This window comes from Apteryx mantelli, chromosome 2 (genome assembly GCF_036417845.1).
Source record: "Apteryx mantelli isolate bAptMan1 chromosome 2, bAptMan1.hap1, whole genome shotgun sequence".
Lineage (NCBI taxonomy): Eukaryota > Metazoa > Chordata > Aves > Apterygiformes > Apterygidae > Apteryx > Apteryx mantelli.
In genome coordinates, this window is record NC_089979.1 from 121,710,992 (window position 1) to 121,728,382 (window position 17,391).

The 17,391-nt window shown below is 36.4% G+C and overlaps 2 protein-coding genes across 5 annotated transcripts in view; one reads left to right on the forward strand and one right to left on the reverse strand.

Annotated features, from left to right (window-relative positions):
• ASTE1 (asteroid homolog 1) overlaps positions 1 to 3,256 on the forward strand; it is a 43,240-nt gene extending 39,984 nt beyond the window's left edge. Inside the window, exon 4 of the mRNA XM_067291410.1 lies at positions 3,033 to 3,256. Within this exon, the coding sequence (XP_067147511.1) occupies positions 3,033 to 3,060 (28 nt within the window). The 3' untranslated portion in view covers positions 3,061 to 3,256. The remainder of the gene's footprint in view (positions 1 to 3,032) is intronic.
• ATP2C1 (ATPase secretory pathway Ca2+ transporting 1) overlaps positions 1 to 17,391 on the reverse strand; it is a 52,836-nt gene that overhangs the window by 30,063 nt on the left and 5,382 nt on the right. For all 4 annotated transcript variants that reach the window (XM_067291404.1, XM_067291406.1, XM_067291405.1 and 1 more), the window contains exons 3-6: positions 6,182 to 6,292; positions 5,158 to 5,274; positions 3,419 to 3,508; positions 663 to 698 (exon numbers count right to left, since the gene is read on the reverse strand). In XM_067291404.1, coding sequence (XP_067147505.1) covers positions 663 to 698; positions 3,419 to 3,508; positions 5,158 to 5,274; positions 6,182 to 6,292 — 354 coding nt within the window. The remainder of the gene's footprint in view (positions 1 to 662; positions 699 to 3,418; positions 3,509 to 5,157; positions 5,275 to 6,181; positions 6,293 to 17,391) is intronic.

The window sequence follows — 17,391 nt, forward strand, 5'->3', positions numbered from 1 at the left end:
GTTCTTCCCATTTTCCCTCAGGCCTTTTAATACTTGCAGTAATGCTTCTAACTCATGGCTCAGACATGATCAAGTTCCACAGTTTAGCAAGTTACTGCATGTCAGCAGTACCAAAAATACTGTGTTCATACTCTTAAGCCCTGGAGAAATAAGGTAGTATAACTTATCTCAAACCTCAAAAAGCAGATTACAAAATTAAAGAAAGATACTGAGCACAAACACAAAGCAATTTTTGTTTATATACTGAGTATTAAGGCTGGCTATTTATAGAATGAAAACAACTTCTTTATGGCTTAGAAAATGACTGAAAGAACTTATTTTGTAAAGTTTCCATACAAAATCGCAGCCAGAGCCACACATTTAAAATCTATTTGCTGTGAAATGAAATATTTAAGAGTAGTTCAACACTGTTTAATCTGAGTGTTCTATACAAGTACTCTTTTATGGTTGACTATAATACTCATATGGATGCATAAATGTCACTGTAGCTAAAGCAGTACAAATCATGCGCTTTAGAAAAGGCAAAAGGCTTGGATCAAAGCACAGAGCACTTTACTCAACCATTCACAGCTGCACAATGCATCAGAACAACTACTTCAGTCTTATTAAATAAAAGAGTTTATATAAAAGCACTAATCTTGTTTGGACAACAGATGTCTTACCTGAACAAAGGCAACCGTAACAACAATGACTATTGCCTGCAAGAAAACAAAGCAGGTAAGATAAAAGAATTCCAAATAGCCATTAAAGTGATCATATTTGCTTTTGCTTAATCATATTTGTTAGCATGCATTAACAATATGGTTTGGAAACATATTTTCTCATTTTCAAAATCACTGGATATTTCCCTCAAGTTTCTTAAAAAACAAAAAGTCTTTTACATCTGCACTAGCAACTTCCAAGAACCTGAATAAAAAAATAAAATTCATAAGTAAATACTGATTTTGAAGAAAAGGTTCTACTGATTGGGAAATAACCTCTGATCTGCATTTCTAAAAGATGAGCAAAACAGAGCAGCAGAGATCTGCAACCAAAATAAAAACATTGGTCTGAGCGAAGTATGAAAGTGTGAGGGCAAAAATATTAAATGAAACAACAGAACAAGGGTTAAAGGAATGATGCGTTAACTGCTACCGAGCATCAGAGACACAGCTTCATTCAAATAATCAGATTCAGAAAGGTTAAGATCCCCCCCCCCGTGTCAAGACTAGAAATAGGGTAGTGAGATGAAGAACAGGACTGGAGCCATAAAACATCCACATAAGGAAAAGAAAAGAACAAGGAGACTCTGTCCAAAACTCCAGAGGACTGAGACAAGACACTGAGACAGAAGACCCCAAACAGCCAAGATCCCAAACAAAAAGGCTATAAAAGAAAAAACAAACAAACAAACAAAAAAAACCCACACCAGTACCTCACTGGTGAGAAAATTAATTAGGACTGAATAGCAAGCCTTCACTTCTCCCCTGCAAGCCATCCTGGCCGCACACAGGCACTTCAACATAAACATCATGGGGCTGGCGAGCATGTGATGTGACAGTGAGTGAGCTATTAGAATCTATTAGAAAATGAATGTGACCGAGATCAGTTTTTGTTTGAAGTATCATCTTCCCCTTCTATAGAGTCTCAGATTGAGTTTTGTTACACTCATTTCTTACAGATATCTTACAGATACAAGTGTATACTAAAAGTACAAAATCCGTAATTAAGCTTTTAAAGTACACATTGTAATTACTAAAAAAATCATCAAGATATGATCATTTTGCAAGAGAAAACTTTCTTTTGCAAAATTCTTGAATAATCCAAAGGACAAAACCAACAAGTCTGCCTTGTTTGTGACACTAACATTAGCCTTACCAAATGAATAGTAGTTAATAACTATATATTTTCCATCTTTCCACAGCATGTTTTCACCATGGTTACACACACATTTCTTTCAGGGGTAATGTTACTTTCTTTCTACAGTTCACACTACCTGCCACAGCCATGTATTCTTGGCCTCATGTCAGTCTCTGAGTTTGTGTGTATGTGAAATGGTTTGCATCAAGAAATCAGTATCCCTCAAATGGGAAAAGACATGTAATTTTTAACCTGAATCAGTTCTCTAGTCCAGTTCATCACACAGCTTTAAAATACATTTATATTAATCTTCAACAGCATATCACTTTTATTGCTAAGGCTCTGCGCACAAACATACAGCGACAGGAAAAATGCACCATCATCTGAAAGGAAACTAAAACGAAACTTCACTAGCTGACAAAAAAAAAACAAACGGGCATTAACAACGACAAGACTAAATGGTGGCTTAACCAGAAGACACAGGAAAAACAAAACAAAACAAACCCACAGAGTTAATGAACTTTAACTCAACTGCACTTATTCTCTGTATTTTTAGACACCAAAGTTCATGAGACTACTAAAGCACCCTCCTTAAGTTGTGGCACAAAATAGAGAAATTATGGCTCTCTTATACTAACTGTGGTCTTCTCTTTTCATTGCCTTGCTCAAGAGGGATAAGAAATAATAGACTTAGTAGCACTAACCAAGGAGGAAACCAAACAGGAAATAATTCAACTTTAAGCCACAGCAACAATTAAATACATTTCTTAACACGACAGAACATTCCAAACACTATACTCAAATTCAAAATTGCATGGTTTTACTTAGAGAAACTGCATGGTTTCTCCACCAGAGAAAGCTAACATTTCTAAAGAATAAGAGGGGCTAGGAGCAAAGCTCCAGTTACCTTAACTACAGAAGTAAAACTCCTCAGCATACACAGCAAGGAGGTCGGCCAAGACAAAAACCAGCTCAATTACATTCTTCTCAAGCTTGCTTCTGATCATACGGGCTTCCCAATTCTTCGCTATTATCTTTTCCCCCGAAAGGCTAAAGGGATCATTTTCTTCTCAGCATCATTTGTATTGACAAACGTTTAGCGGTACTTTATTTGCTCACTAGTTTAACAGGATATTTAACTGCAAATTCCTACAAAATTCATTATTTCAGGTTCTGTCTTCTGCTATTTCTAGGCAGTCCACTTTTCTTCATCATAATTAAAAGGACTACATCTTTAAAGGAACTTATGCTGGTTACAATTTTAATTTAATCCATAATTTAAGATAAAAATTAGAAGACACCAAAAACTGCTTCTTGAAACAAACTACTGATGCTTCAACCATCAATGAAAGACTAAATATGTAACTCAACTGTTAGTTAATGTAATATTTATTTTGGTATGTATTATTGTTATCAGTCAAGAATAAACAAAATCCAGTCATATGCTTAACAACTGATTTAATGCTAGTATAAATTAGAATCAAATGATACTATCCTACATTAGCATTCTGCGAATGTTAATGTGTGGACATCCATTCTCAAGAAGTACTCTCAAAGAAGATAAATTTTAGTTCCTTACCACAGTGATACTGACAGCATCATCAAATTGATGCATTAAAACACTGATGACAGCAGATGCCAGGAGAAGCATAATAAGGGGATTTTTAAACTGAAAGGAAACAGAACAGTAATTAAGCAATTTTCAGACAGAATGACCATTTTACCTCTCCCTCAAAGCACATTTGATCTGCTGCATTTGAGGGATTATTCTGTAATTAAAATCTAAGCCATCAGTACAAGAAATCTGACTCTGTACAGTTATTTCACAGATTTTACTTAAACAAGCTTGCTTTTTTTAAATATTAAAGATCCTGAATGAACCATATTCAATATATATCAGGAGAAAACTGTTTCTTACATTTCTTGATTTGTATTCTCTCAAGGTGAAGAAAATAAATTATTTTCTGTACTTGTTTGTACTGCATTTCAACACAAAAAAAATCCAGAATGTCCTTGAGATAAGAGGCAGAACTTGTTCCCAGCAACTTATCATTATCAAGGCGGCAATAGGTTTTGTAACTTTCAATTCATATTTCCTTGGGGTTTTTTTTTGTTTTTTGGGTTCTCCTTCCCCCCCGCCCCCAAGATACAAGCCTTCCTGTTAAATCATACACTTAGTTTAGATTTTTAAGGGTAAAGTGACAAAGAATCTTGCTTTTACATAACAGCTGGTTGCCAACACAGTCAATTTTTAATTAAAAAAAAATTTTTTTTATGAACATTCCTACACTCTAAATAGAAGGACATTCTATGAGCACATATGATAAGCACATTTACAGCAAATACATATCTTAACAAACCCTACTTAAATAGGCTTGGATAACCTATTTTAGAAGTGTTCTGATGTACTTGACTAATTGACACTAGCCATGGAAAAATAAAAGCATTAATGCCAGAAGATAGCAATATATAATGATGTTCCCACTCCTGTCATCAGCAGAGAGCTGAATATATCTCCACAGTCACTTCATGCAAAACTGTTTCTCCAGAATTAACCATCTATTACTTCAGGGTTTAATTTAGAACTTAATTGTACTGCTGCTCAGACAAGTTACAGAAAATATTGACCAAAATGTTTAATATTGTAAGTTCATTTAAAAAAAAAAAAAACTGTGTGAAAGTTGCCATACTTGGTACAGCAGATTCAGGAAAGAAGTCACATTTCCCCATCATTCAGAGAAGCTGCACTGGCTTACATATATAACAAGCCAAGCTCAATAGGAAGAAATTTAACACTTGAGTTTTGCCAGTTCAGCTTAACACCACAATCAAGGCTGGCCTCATCCTCACCCTCACTTCAAAGGCAGTGGTTTTGCTTTTTAAAATTCCCTTTGATCCATCAAGGTAATTGTACTTTATGTTCCAGTCAAACACAAACCAACATTCAGTCATATGCATTTACGACTGACAACAGAGGGCAGCTCATGCTCAAGCCTTTGCCTACAGGGAACTTTATTCTGCTTCTCTTGCCCTCACACTAGTTACAAACAGCAACATTCTAGTTATGAATATATACTCAAGGACAAATCATGTAATTAAAACACTGACATGAATCTAAAAAACTTTTGCAATAGGTAAATTAGATATAAATCACAGAAGTCATAACTCATCATTCTAGTAGAGCTTACCCACTTTGTTATCAGAATATGTTCATGCACATGAAAACTAATAGAGAGGAAAATGTATTTAAAGATACATGTTTAACATATTAGAGAGCCACTGTGTTAAAACAAAAGAAGAAAGGACGAAAATCTTCACCTGGGAAATATATTTTTTCCACAGTGGTTCATCTTCACTAATATCAAATTCATTCCATCCATGGAATGCCCGTCTATGACAAACTTCACAGTTTTTTAAGCCATGTTGAAGATTAGCCTATTAAAATACACAAAGAATAGTACACAGTCAATGATAATACTGATAGGCTGTATTTCATACAAAATTCCAACACCAAAATATATCACCTTAGATTATAAAAGATCAGAAAGACAAGCTTGGTACTAATGTGTGTATGAGAATAAAAGCTAGCTAATGATTATTTTAAAACTAGGTTTGCCAGTATATAACAGATTCAACAAAATATTCACAGAAGCAATGCAGAAGCAGATGCTGTTTCAAAGCTCTAAATGACTGCTGATCTTCCCTGCAGAAATCTCTTCAGCAAGCCAAACCGTAGGCACAGTTCAAACTCTTGAGGATTATGTCAGGAGTTCAGTTAGTCAAATGAAAGCAATAGCCTCAAAGTCTTGGGTTGTCAGTGGCAAGCATTTACCATGGTGTATTGTTCAGGTAGTCAAGCATACAGGAAACAACAAAAAGGACCATCTATCTGGGAAATCAACACAGATTCAACGGTTTGTAAATCTGCCGATGGGTAGCTTTTTTAATCCTGTTCCCCCACTTAAGATAGAGGCTGCCAAAATATATTAAAGAATCCATAGAAAAACTGAGGCAATAGCTATGAAAAACAGGAAAAAAGTTTATAGGAAGAATTGACTCTAAGAGTTTTATTAATAAAAAGCAATCTTCAAAACATACAGAAAACCAAACATTTTCAAGTCGAATCATACTCTCCCCCACAAAATACCCAATTTTCTCAAAAGCATTAGAGCATTTCAAGTAACAATTTAAAAAACAACATGCATTTAGAAGTAGCCAACAGTTAATATCAAGCTGCATGATAATGCATGGGCTTCTCTTTAAGAAAAAGATCTGTCCTCGAGAAATATCAAACATCATTTGGTAACAAGTACAGTCATGTAAAAGATGCAAAATCACTTACCTGCAGAATGCTTGCAACTTCATCAACTGGCAATTCACTTGCTTTTTTTGAAGACAGTACAGGAATCATTGTCTCATTGTCACCATCAGGGATTTGTTGAAGACGTGCAACCTAAGAAACAAAACCAAAGTTCTTAAGGAAGGGAAGCACTAACATTTCATATCAAACAATACATACCAGAGTGATGCTGTACTAATGCCATTAAAAGATATTTTTCAATAGTAATTTGCATTGTTTTCAGCTTATTTTTATGCAATACCATCTGCAATAATAAATAAAGGTCTGGATAAGCAACTTAGAAGACACTTTCTGCAATAACATATAAAGTGATGGCAGATATCCTAACAGTTATGAATATTCACAATCCTGTAGCTCATTTCTGTTAACACCTGGTGAGAAAATAATCACTCCAGATAAATGTCACTCCTTGCTCCTACTTTCTACTCACCAAGCTACAGTTTAAGCAGGCCTAGTTCCTGCTGACAAAGAAAGGAGAAACAACTTTAAGAAGAGCATGAACAAGAGCACAGACATAAGCAAAGTCATAAAACTTGACTACAGTACAAAAGTTTCAAGTCAACACCACAAAAAATGTTTTCTTGTAATTTTAGGAAAAGGAAAATTGTCCACTGCAGAACAGCATATTAGGAAAAAAATATCAGTAGCAGAGCTCAGCAATGCTTTGATATTTAATGAAACTGAAGAAATTAGAGTTTTTGCTTATTAGATTTGAGAAGCTGAAATGATATTTCTTCCTTCCCTCCGTTACCCTCACACTAATTTACTATACTCTTCACCACACCCACAATTAATAATTCAGATCTTGCCTATCCTTTTTTTTTGCCCTTTTGTTAACTGGAAAATACTTAAAATGCAAACTTACACACCACACACGTTTTTACTATTACACTTGCGCAGAATTTGAATAGGTGTTTTTATGCTTTTATAAAAGACAATAGTGGTTTTGAATCGCCTTTACAGATGTTGAGACTTAAATAAATACTTTGCAATGGCAACAATGTGTTATAAGATTTCAGTACTTTTATCTCCTTAAGAAAGGCATGATGATGTGCTTCATACTACACACAGTTTGTCTTGTACTCAAATAAGATAGCTGAGATTAATCCAACTTGATATTTGTTCTTCTAGCTGCTTACCTAAATACATAAAGACTTCAGCCTGCAGGCCCAAGAGAACAATGAACTACAGTGAAAGTGCTATAGTTAGAACACACAGGCTTTCTCTTTTAAGAGAAACTTATCTGGCGACTCTCTGCAGAGACTGACACTTGCCATGTCACTCCTGAGGTGAAACAGCAAACCGCAACACTTGCCCCTTTACTGGGATTCAGCGAAAGCAGGTCTGGAGACTAATGCAAGATGCCGGCGATGTGGGGCACGGGTCCAGGCTCCTGGGAGGGGGGACAACAGGCAGAAGAATGGCACCTTAACCGGGCACTTGCTGACCTCCAGACAGGGGGGACCCCTGGCCTCTGCTCTGCTGTCAGCAGCTTGCAGCCAAGGGGACTGACAGCTGAGCTGCTGCAACGCAGCTCGGCCGGGCTCCGAGGAAGGGAGAGCTCAGCTATGTCTTACCATGCCTTGCCTCTAGGTCCAGCAACTCATGCTCCTGACAGAGTTCTTCATTTTTGTTCTTTAATATCGTTTTAATGACACACGTGAGCCAAGACCAGAACTGGAAAGTCTGTGGCCACATTATTAGAATAATTATTAGAATCTGACTTCAATCTGCTTTAGCATTGGGTAGGTACTTATTGAAACCTTATGTAAGTACACTGATGTAAATATTTCTTTAAAAGATAGTGAATATATATTATTATATGCTCTAAACATGCACATTTACAAAAATTATCTAGCAAGTTATCATTTCTAATACTTTCACATGGTTCAAATGAGACATGAAACTGGGACAAAATATTTCAAACTATGGTTCAACAAAATATTGGACATTTCTATTTTTCAACATATACACATAAAATGGTTTTACCTGAGTATTTGAATTAATTTAAAAGAACCTCACGAATTACTCTCAACATAGAGGGGGCAAAAGAAAAAAAGTAAAATTCTATTCCTAATGAGAGGGCTTTTTACAAAGTCCAAGGACGCTATAAATAAATGTTTTCTAGAAACATGAAAGCCAGTGACGTGCAAGTGCCCTAACACCAACAATCTTGCACTATTCTGGACCACAGGGACTGACATTTGCTCCATGCCTAAGGTTTCTCACAGAACACTGCTGATATTCCCTCTGCAAAATAAAATCATATTAAAGTAACTTAAGCTGACCATAATAGTTGCAGAAGGCAGGTATTTTGGTTAGGAAGAACACAGACTTTAGGACTCGATGCCTAAGTCACATTACTGCAAAAGATAGGACAATTTGCATAAACATATTTCAGTATGCTAGTGACATTAACTTCACATTCTCTTGAAATACATAATGTTTCTCTTCACTGTCTTTCCAGAATCTTGATAGTTAGCTTAAGAAAAAACAGATTTGTACATATTTATCAAATAACAACCTGAAGTTCACAAAAATATTTTCTGTAACTAAAAATAAACAATTCTGTGGAAAAAACCCAAGACTTAACTGATAATACAACTTTATCCTACTTTATATCATGTTCAAAATGACAAAATACACATTGGCAGATACATGTTCAGCTCTGTAAAACTTCCTCATGGGCAGTGATACATCATCATGACTGTTTCTAGTTTTTTATGCAGACACATAAGCCTTTGCTTAATGTACCACTACTTTCACTGCCATCCATGAAGCGCTCAATGCTGACAACAATGAGTCCCTAGGAAGGCACGGGTTCATTCCAATCTGCCTTGTAGAAACTTCAGTATGTACCTTGCCTCCCTGCAGACCACGCTGGTGTCTGAATTCACCTATTCTGCAATTAAAAACACATCCAGTTAAGGCTGCTGCTAAGCCTACTTACATGAACCAATACTAAGTTTACCCACTTCAATTCTCAGGATACTGCCAGTGGAGATGATGATTTTTCATACTTCACAAGTTTACACTCAATTTCCTTTAACCTTACTTTTATTTCAGTTTTCTCAGACCATATACCTTCTCAAACCAACCATTTACTCTGAACTTTCCCACAATCACCCCTCTTTTGTAAAAAACATACTGCTGAACTACTAGCTCATGTTCCTTACTTTAAAGTTTCTCTGCCTAAGTCCTCGGTTTTGATTTTTATTGAAAACAGATACCACATTTAGGGCATTAGTTACTGAACTCCAGAATTTAGGGCTGAAAGCCATTCAGCCTAAGTGCTATTTCAAAACAAACCCATGATCACATGCTTTTAACCAAAATCATTCCACATTTTCAACAAACACTCTAAACTTCTGAGCACTCCCTGCAGGAGCAGGCAGAAACGAACTGACAGCCATTGCAAATTTTAGTGCTGAGAAAAATCTTTTTCCCTATACCTTTTAAACTGATTTGGTTGCTAGACTCAAATAACTATTCCAAAAAGGGATACATTTGCCTGATCATTGCCCTAATATTATCAATTAGGGCTTCAGAGAGTCAAGTAACAATCTCTTTAAAGATATTTTTAAAAATTAAAATCCTTAAATACAAATGTTAAAATACTCTTAAACAGCAAGATCAGGCTTTTGCAAAAACAAAAACAAAACAAAACAGACCCCTTGATTAGGGCAATAGAATTTCTGCTACAAAAAGCCATTTTGACAACCTTTTGTGATGGACTCAAAAAGCCACTGATTTTGAATGTGTGTTGCATTCAAACCATCCCCCACTTTTAGGGGAAACTGTAAAAACTGTATGCAATGAAAAAATCTACAGAGGAAAACCCGGTACAAGACTAGAAAAATAAAGGATCAGATCTCTTTCAGCCAATTCCCTTATCCGAGGCAAAAATTACATACTATCAGACAATTCCTGATGGATCCTCATCTGATTTCTCAAAAACCTCTACAATATCTCTGTTGATTAAACTACCTTTAGAGTTCAGAAAAGAACAATTTCAAATACCTAACATTTTGCCACCAATTAAAATCAATTACTTATGCAATTCATACTGTATAATGAGAAACTATCACTGTTTCCTTCACAATCATCTTCCAGTGTATATGTATAAAGTGGGTTACACCAATAGATTTACCTCAAATAAAAACTAGTTAGCAAGCGCTTGCTATTTGCTGGAACCTAATAATCATAAAAGCAAGTATTTTTTCCTTTACTATGTATTACTTTCACAAAGGAAGAGAAACCAATTTCTTACTCAGTATTGTCAGCAAGTATTCTACAGATCTTTAACACTGCTGCCCCGATCTGCACATTGGAGATCTGGATTTCTGCAACACCTGTTAACATATCTAGCAGAAGCTACCCCAAAAATCAGTTTTCACAATTTTTACTATATCAGATATCAATTTTTTGGAGTTACAACTACAGCTTCCTGTTCTCTGCCTGCAGCTAAATCTACCAGGGAACGAAGCAGCAGGATGCTAAGAGACAAAAATAAGCAGCTGTCTCAGCAGTGACTTTTCCTGGACCACTTCCAGCCTCTACACCATTTCTAGGGCAAGAAACACAAACTGATCATATGATCACAGCACTCTGCCCAAAGTACGTTTAAAGTTAAAGCAAAGGTCTAGAAGTCTTACATTAATAGAATTTAAGAGTTCCCTCTGTTTTCTCTAATGAAAAATCTCGTTTGCCTGAACAGTTAACACTAACGTAAAGAGATTCTTCTTCTCCATATGCTACAGGATTCTGCCTACCCTTTTTCTAACACAATCAAGAGCAAGGACCGGCATTGTGCATTCCTCTGCAGTTTAACATATACCATTCTGCTTATCAGCTCAGTAGGAATAGCTCATTATCAATCAGCAGGGCTCACTGACATTAAGATACTTTTATGTTTTTTAAAACAACGGGAAATTTTAGCTGTAACTGCTCACTGAATGCAATGGCACGACCTACACTCACTGAGATTGCTCTAATAATTAGAGTGCTGTCATAGCAAAACCTACTTTTAGACAATCTTGTGACCAAAACACTTTGGCTAATTAGCTAATAGAAAATCCTTTAAATGTTACATGTAGTTACTCAATTGACCTACAAGTGCAAAATGCAAAGGCGGTGCAAAAATGAGAAAAATAAAAACAAAAGGAAGCAGAGATTTACATAACAGAAATTTTAGTTGAGATAACTGAAGAGAAAAAGTGATTTTTCTTTCTCTCATGACCTGCTTCAGAATTCTGAATTAGAAATGCATGTCAACATTTGGGTTCGGGGACTCTACTCTTAGAAAGAGCTGTTTGTCCTCCCTCAGTAGAGGTCTCATTGGCAAATTACAGGCTGGCAGAGCTAGTTCTTGGTAATCACTGGGGCACAACTGGAAGTGGAGAAAGATGACTGGCAGCACTGACCTGGCATGCTCTCCAATATTTGCCTGTTCACCATATCTATCACCGTCTTCTCAATCTTCCTGTCCATTTGAACAGCCTGATCAGTCTCTTTCCCATCAGTCCCTTTGAAACTGAACCCCTTTCAAGCCAACCTGAGTACTACAGTATCTTTCAACCCCTTCTCCTCCCCCCACCTTAAGATTCAGCTTTCATTTTTGATTTACCTTCCCATGTTTCACAAAAAGCATTATTTAGCTCCCTTAACACTTCATAAGGAGTTCTCTGAACTTATAAATTTGTGGGCCACTGGACAACCATACCCTGGAGAATATGGTCACCAGAGATGCCAACCCTACAAAATAAGACAAGTAGTCACTTATTTAACATTTCAAATGGCAGCAAAGAAAGCTCATTCTCACCCCACAGTTTTAGAATGACAGTCTTCAGATCTTTCGCTTCCCTGGAGACGTTAAATCCTTTTCCACTTTCTTCTTACATTCTTTGAGATCACGACTACAACCTCCCAATACCCAGGACTATTATTAACAGTTACGTGATCATTCACCTTCAACACAATGAATTATCACTGTGCATTTCACAGGGAGAAACTATAGAACATGGCATCAACAACAGTGGTGTTTCAAACCTGCAGCATACAGAGTAGTAATCTGCAAACAGAAATAATGGGAATCCTGTTAGAGCAATACTAGTGATTGTATTTGTGACAGTTATGGAAAACACATCCCTTATCTAGATGATTAAAGAGCAAAGTAACCACCTTTTATGAACTCTCCAGGAAAGCAAAACAAGTTAACCACTTGAAGAATGGTTCTTCCTGATTTTTCTGTATAGATAGAAAGCCTTACCAACCTACACAAGCAGGAGAAAGCAGACTCCCATATTTTAGGTGATATGCTCATACTAATATCCTTTTTTCTAGAAATCTGTTATATATTTTCTGTCAATGTTATATATCTTTTGCCAATCTTGCTGCATCACTAGTGTCTTGGAAGTCTTTTTGATTAGGTTTTTATGCCTTGTAAAAGACAGGAGGACAACATATTTCACAGCATAGTTTTCATGCTGCTGCCGTTTCCCCCCTCACCGAAAAAGATGCGCTAGTGTTTAATAGCATAATATTAATTAAAAGGTGTTTCACAGAATGAATAAGAGATTGAAACGTATAAGCCTCCAATTTCCTTATTCGCTGTATGATCAAACTATGTGCAACTTACACCAAAACATTTAGAAAGCTCAGCTCCTTTCTAAGATTAAAAAGAAAACAGACATGTTCCTTTCCAGTTTTGAACAATTCAGAAGGGGTGTGTGTGTGTGTGTATGTGTGTGTGTCTCAGATCACTCAGTGAAACTGAGCATCAGGAACAGAAGTGCAGCTTTATGTAGAAACCTGTGCACATAACATCATAAAAGACAAGTACTTATCTCTTCCGCGCTGTGGCTGGCATCCTGAAAGTTCACAGGGCTAGAGACTAACTAGCTGTCAACGAGCACAAAGGTGTGAGCATGCACACACATGGACTTTCGAAACAGTTCCTACTAGGCATAGACTCTTGGCTGTGAAGCATATCTTTAAGTAAAAAAGTCTACCTGGAACAGAAGTAATCCCCTTTTCTGTCAGTTCCAAAGTTGAAGCATCAGTGCAGTCTTCTCCTAATCATCAGGACCTGGCGGTTAAACATTTTGGAGATCTAGATCTTTAACCTTCTTATGGGCCATCTTCAAACTCTCAGCGTAAATGAGACATTGATCAGTAACATGTCTGTGAACCCAGAGAGTCACTTTCTAAGCAATGACTTTAAAAATGTCTATTTCACCTAGATTTTTCTACCTTTGCCTTTTAGAAAAAGGCAATTTTTGCTTCATTTTTCTAGAAAGCAAGGTGCTCCTAGAACCTCAAGACAGGTCACAGTCACGAAACAATGACCAAGTGATGACAAGGCACAGGAAAAAGCCAGGTACAAAAAAAATGCATTAGGCACGCTCAATAGCTATTATAACTCCTAGACCAACTGCATTCACAGAGGCAAACCCCAGATGCATGGCAGGATACCAAAAGGGGAGGCAGTGCAGAGAGGAGCATACGAAGAGCCCTCAGACTGCCCTAGAACACAGATTAGCCACATGGTCATTACTATGACACAACTTCCTCCACAATTTTCCTTCATGAAATTGCTCCTGATCTTAGCAGGAACTAAGAGGAATTCATCAGTTGTACTAACATAAGAAGTAGGTGGAAGTAGCTGAGGGTGGTAGACACAGCTCTTTTTTTTTTTTTACATCAGTGCAACCAAGCTCGCAAACCATAAATGCAGACAAGCTACAATAACATTTCTAGATTAAGTAAAGTCAATTTTTAAAATGTCTTATTCTTGGCTTCTGAACTAATTTATCTGCATTTTAATGACATGAATAAAATGGGAAGTTATATTTGGAGAGGCTTCATCCATGCAGACTACACTGATATAATTGTCTGTACTTTACATATAACTATATCATGAAGACTGGTATCTTCCTGTATTCTCAACTACCAATTTCTCTAAAGATGCCTCATAAACCTGTAAACTTAGATATGAAAAATACTCAATTAGCTTTGATCAGAATAACACCACTGTCTTAGAGCAATGAGTAAAGAGCCAACACTCCTTCAAACTCCAAGACTGACTGTCAAAAGGAATATCTTTTTCGCCACTGCGAAGAACTGCCCTCACCCCTACAAGGTTGAAATCTACAGACTAATGAGCCACTTGTTTTCTACCAGGCACTGTTTGCTCAGGATAGGAAATACTTTTTGAAGGCTTTGAAGTTACCATGTAGTATCTTCATTTGAACAGAAACTTTTGGAAAAGTGCAACTATTTTTTCACTTCTGGGGAAACAGCTGCAGCAGCCTCGTTTCTAATATTCAAAAAAATTTGTTTCTATTCAACAGTATTTTAGTTTAAACATTTTACCAGAAGTCCCCACATCAAAGAAAGTGCACACAGAAGAGTTCTGTTTCTAAAAATGCTAGAAGGAAAAAACAAACAAACAAACAAAAAAAAACACATTAATTTGCAATAATGAGTTCTCCTTGCAGAGTAGACTTCTATCCTTGCAGGTCACAGTTTCAGCCCTTTGCTATTGTGTATTATTTCATAAGACTCTACAGAAAGGGTGATATTCATTCTGGCACACACACCACCCATTAACCAAGGAGAAATATAAATACCAACTTATGAGAACAACTTGCTCAACAGACCTGTGAGCCTGAAAAATCTGCCTTGTATTCATTTGAGTATTCAAGGAGTGCTTATTGCTTTCACTGAGGCCAATCAGCCAAACAGCAGAAGCATACTCCTGGGTATATAACATTTTTTAATTCTGACCAACTAAGAGACAGGAATCTAAATACTGGCTACAGCTATCAGCCCTGACAGTCTCAGGATCTGCCTAAATTTAGAAGTTCTTAAATATTTAAGAGAGACCTATCCCCATTTCCCACCTACTTCAGGCATTATACTAAAGTCTATCTCAACACATTTGTTCTAAGACACTCCTTTTAACATCCAACTTCATTCTATAGGAGTCCATAAAGCTCAAAGACCAACTCCAAAAAATATTTAAGTACTAAAAACATCTTGATATTGCACTTCTCCTAGATATCTGTCTCAACAGCCTGAAATGCATCTTACTCTTTCAGGATGTTTCACAATGTTTTAATTAAAAAACAGGAAGGAAAGTCAAACATTTAGTTCAACTGAGGATGCTGGCATAACAGTAACACTGGGCAATTTTTCCATAATTGTGGTATACACTCCATGTGGTTATTCTGCAAGCCTCATGAATGAGAAATGCCTGCTCTGTAGGTGGAGAGAAAACATTTCCCAAAAATAAAGATATCTTAACCTGAGTGCAGTACTGTAGATTAAGGAGTAATGGCAACAGAAATTCTGACTAAATCCCCACCATCGCATCAGTCCAAACCGCCTCATCTCCCTTTAGCCCATTTATGTAGTATACAGTTGAATGTTGAGAATGTCAAACATAATCAAACTTTGAACTTTATCACCACAAAAGATGTACTATTTACAGCATTTTCATATACTCTGGAGGATATACGATGACGAATTTAAAGGCTGGTTGCTCAAAGCCTTGAGCTAGCATCAGAGTTGCCAAGAATGCTTTGACTACTATATATTGACCAAAACATTCAGTTTTGATTCTTGCTGTTCTAAGAACTCCTTGAGTGCTAGAAAAATCAGCTTTAACATTTCATACATTACTCATTACTTATTTATCAGAACAACAAAAAATACAGAATCCTAAGCACTCACTGAAACATATCAAACAATGCTGGTACCTTTATGAAAGGAAGTTTTATATAAAACAGCACTGGGTCAAATTCAGAAACTCATCACCCAAGCAAGGGAGCACAGATGACCACATCTCACTTGACTCCAAACAACATACATCTCTGGTTAAGTCCTGATTCACCTGAGGCATTTCAGAAGTTCAAGGCCAAAAGACTTTGGGTGTAAATATCAGTCATTTATCTTGCCAAATAGTTGCTAACTTTCTAAAAGAGAAGATCTAAGCTTAGAAATAAGATGATATGGTTCTTCTCCAACAGTCTGTTTCTATCTCCTAACACTTTAAAACACTGAGCTTCTCAAAATGAAGGATGGTACTTGAACAGCAAATACTAACAGAGAATTTCAGCACCCGCCAAGATACTGGTTACGCATCCATGACACATGCAGACCTTAGCTGCCATATAACTGCATTAAACAAAAAAAATCCAATAGAATATTTGCCCACCGTTTGTTGTTCAAAATTTGTTTAAAATAATGCATGAAGCTCCATGTCCTAATACTTCACTCTGGATACCCTTGACAGCTCTACAGTTAGTTCATAATGTGACAAAATGAAATTCTAAAAAAGTAAAATGAAAGATAATCCTGAACTACTTGTTTAAAACCTAAACCTGAACTACTTGTTCTCAGGACCAAGCTGGTGTCAATTCTTTTTAAAATGCAAACATGAGTCACTGCATAATTACTCCACTTATGGTAATAAGTTTTCTTATAATTAGAATTGAAAAAGCAGCAAGTGTATTCACCAAGCTTTTCTGTGAATTATGTATGCAGAAAAAATTGCTGCAGAACATTCATGACTTAAAAATATTTTAAAAGCCTTTATAATCTAGATTCTGTAGTCAACATCTGCTAACTCATTACCCATTTTATCCCTTCTAATTGTTTAGAGTACAATGTTTACAAAACAAATAACTAGAAACATATGTTTGCCCCAAATTTATACCTTGATTATTGTACTTTATTTTTCTATTTTCTGCATTGTAACTGTATCATTCTTTTTAGCTTCTACAGACCACACTGCTATTACCAATTTTATGTGTCAGTTAGATATCACCAGTGTCAATTAGATATCACCTGAACTCTTCCAGTGGCTCAAAAGCAGATATTGCAACTAAGAAAACTTACATATCTTGAACCTATTCCACTCTTGCAAAATTCCAGTGTGGTCTACGGGAGAATTTATACGACATCATTACGTCACACCAATAGGTGTATTACTTTTTTTTTTTCTTAACCATCCCTTCCAAATGCATTTTAGTACCTGTTCCATTTTCTAAACAATGGGTAGCAATAATCACAAAATGCCTCACTCTGATAAACTGATGCTGTGACTACATGAAGACTGAGTCAACCTAATGGTTTGCTCATGCTAAAAGGAAGAGGTCTTACTCCTCTAGTCCCTGCCAGAGGTTCAC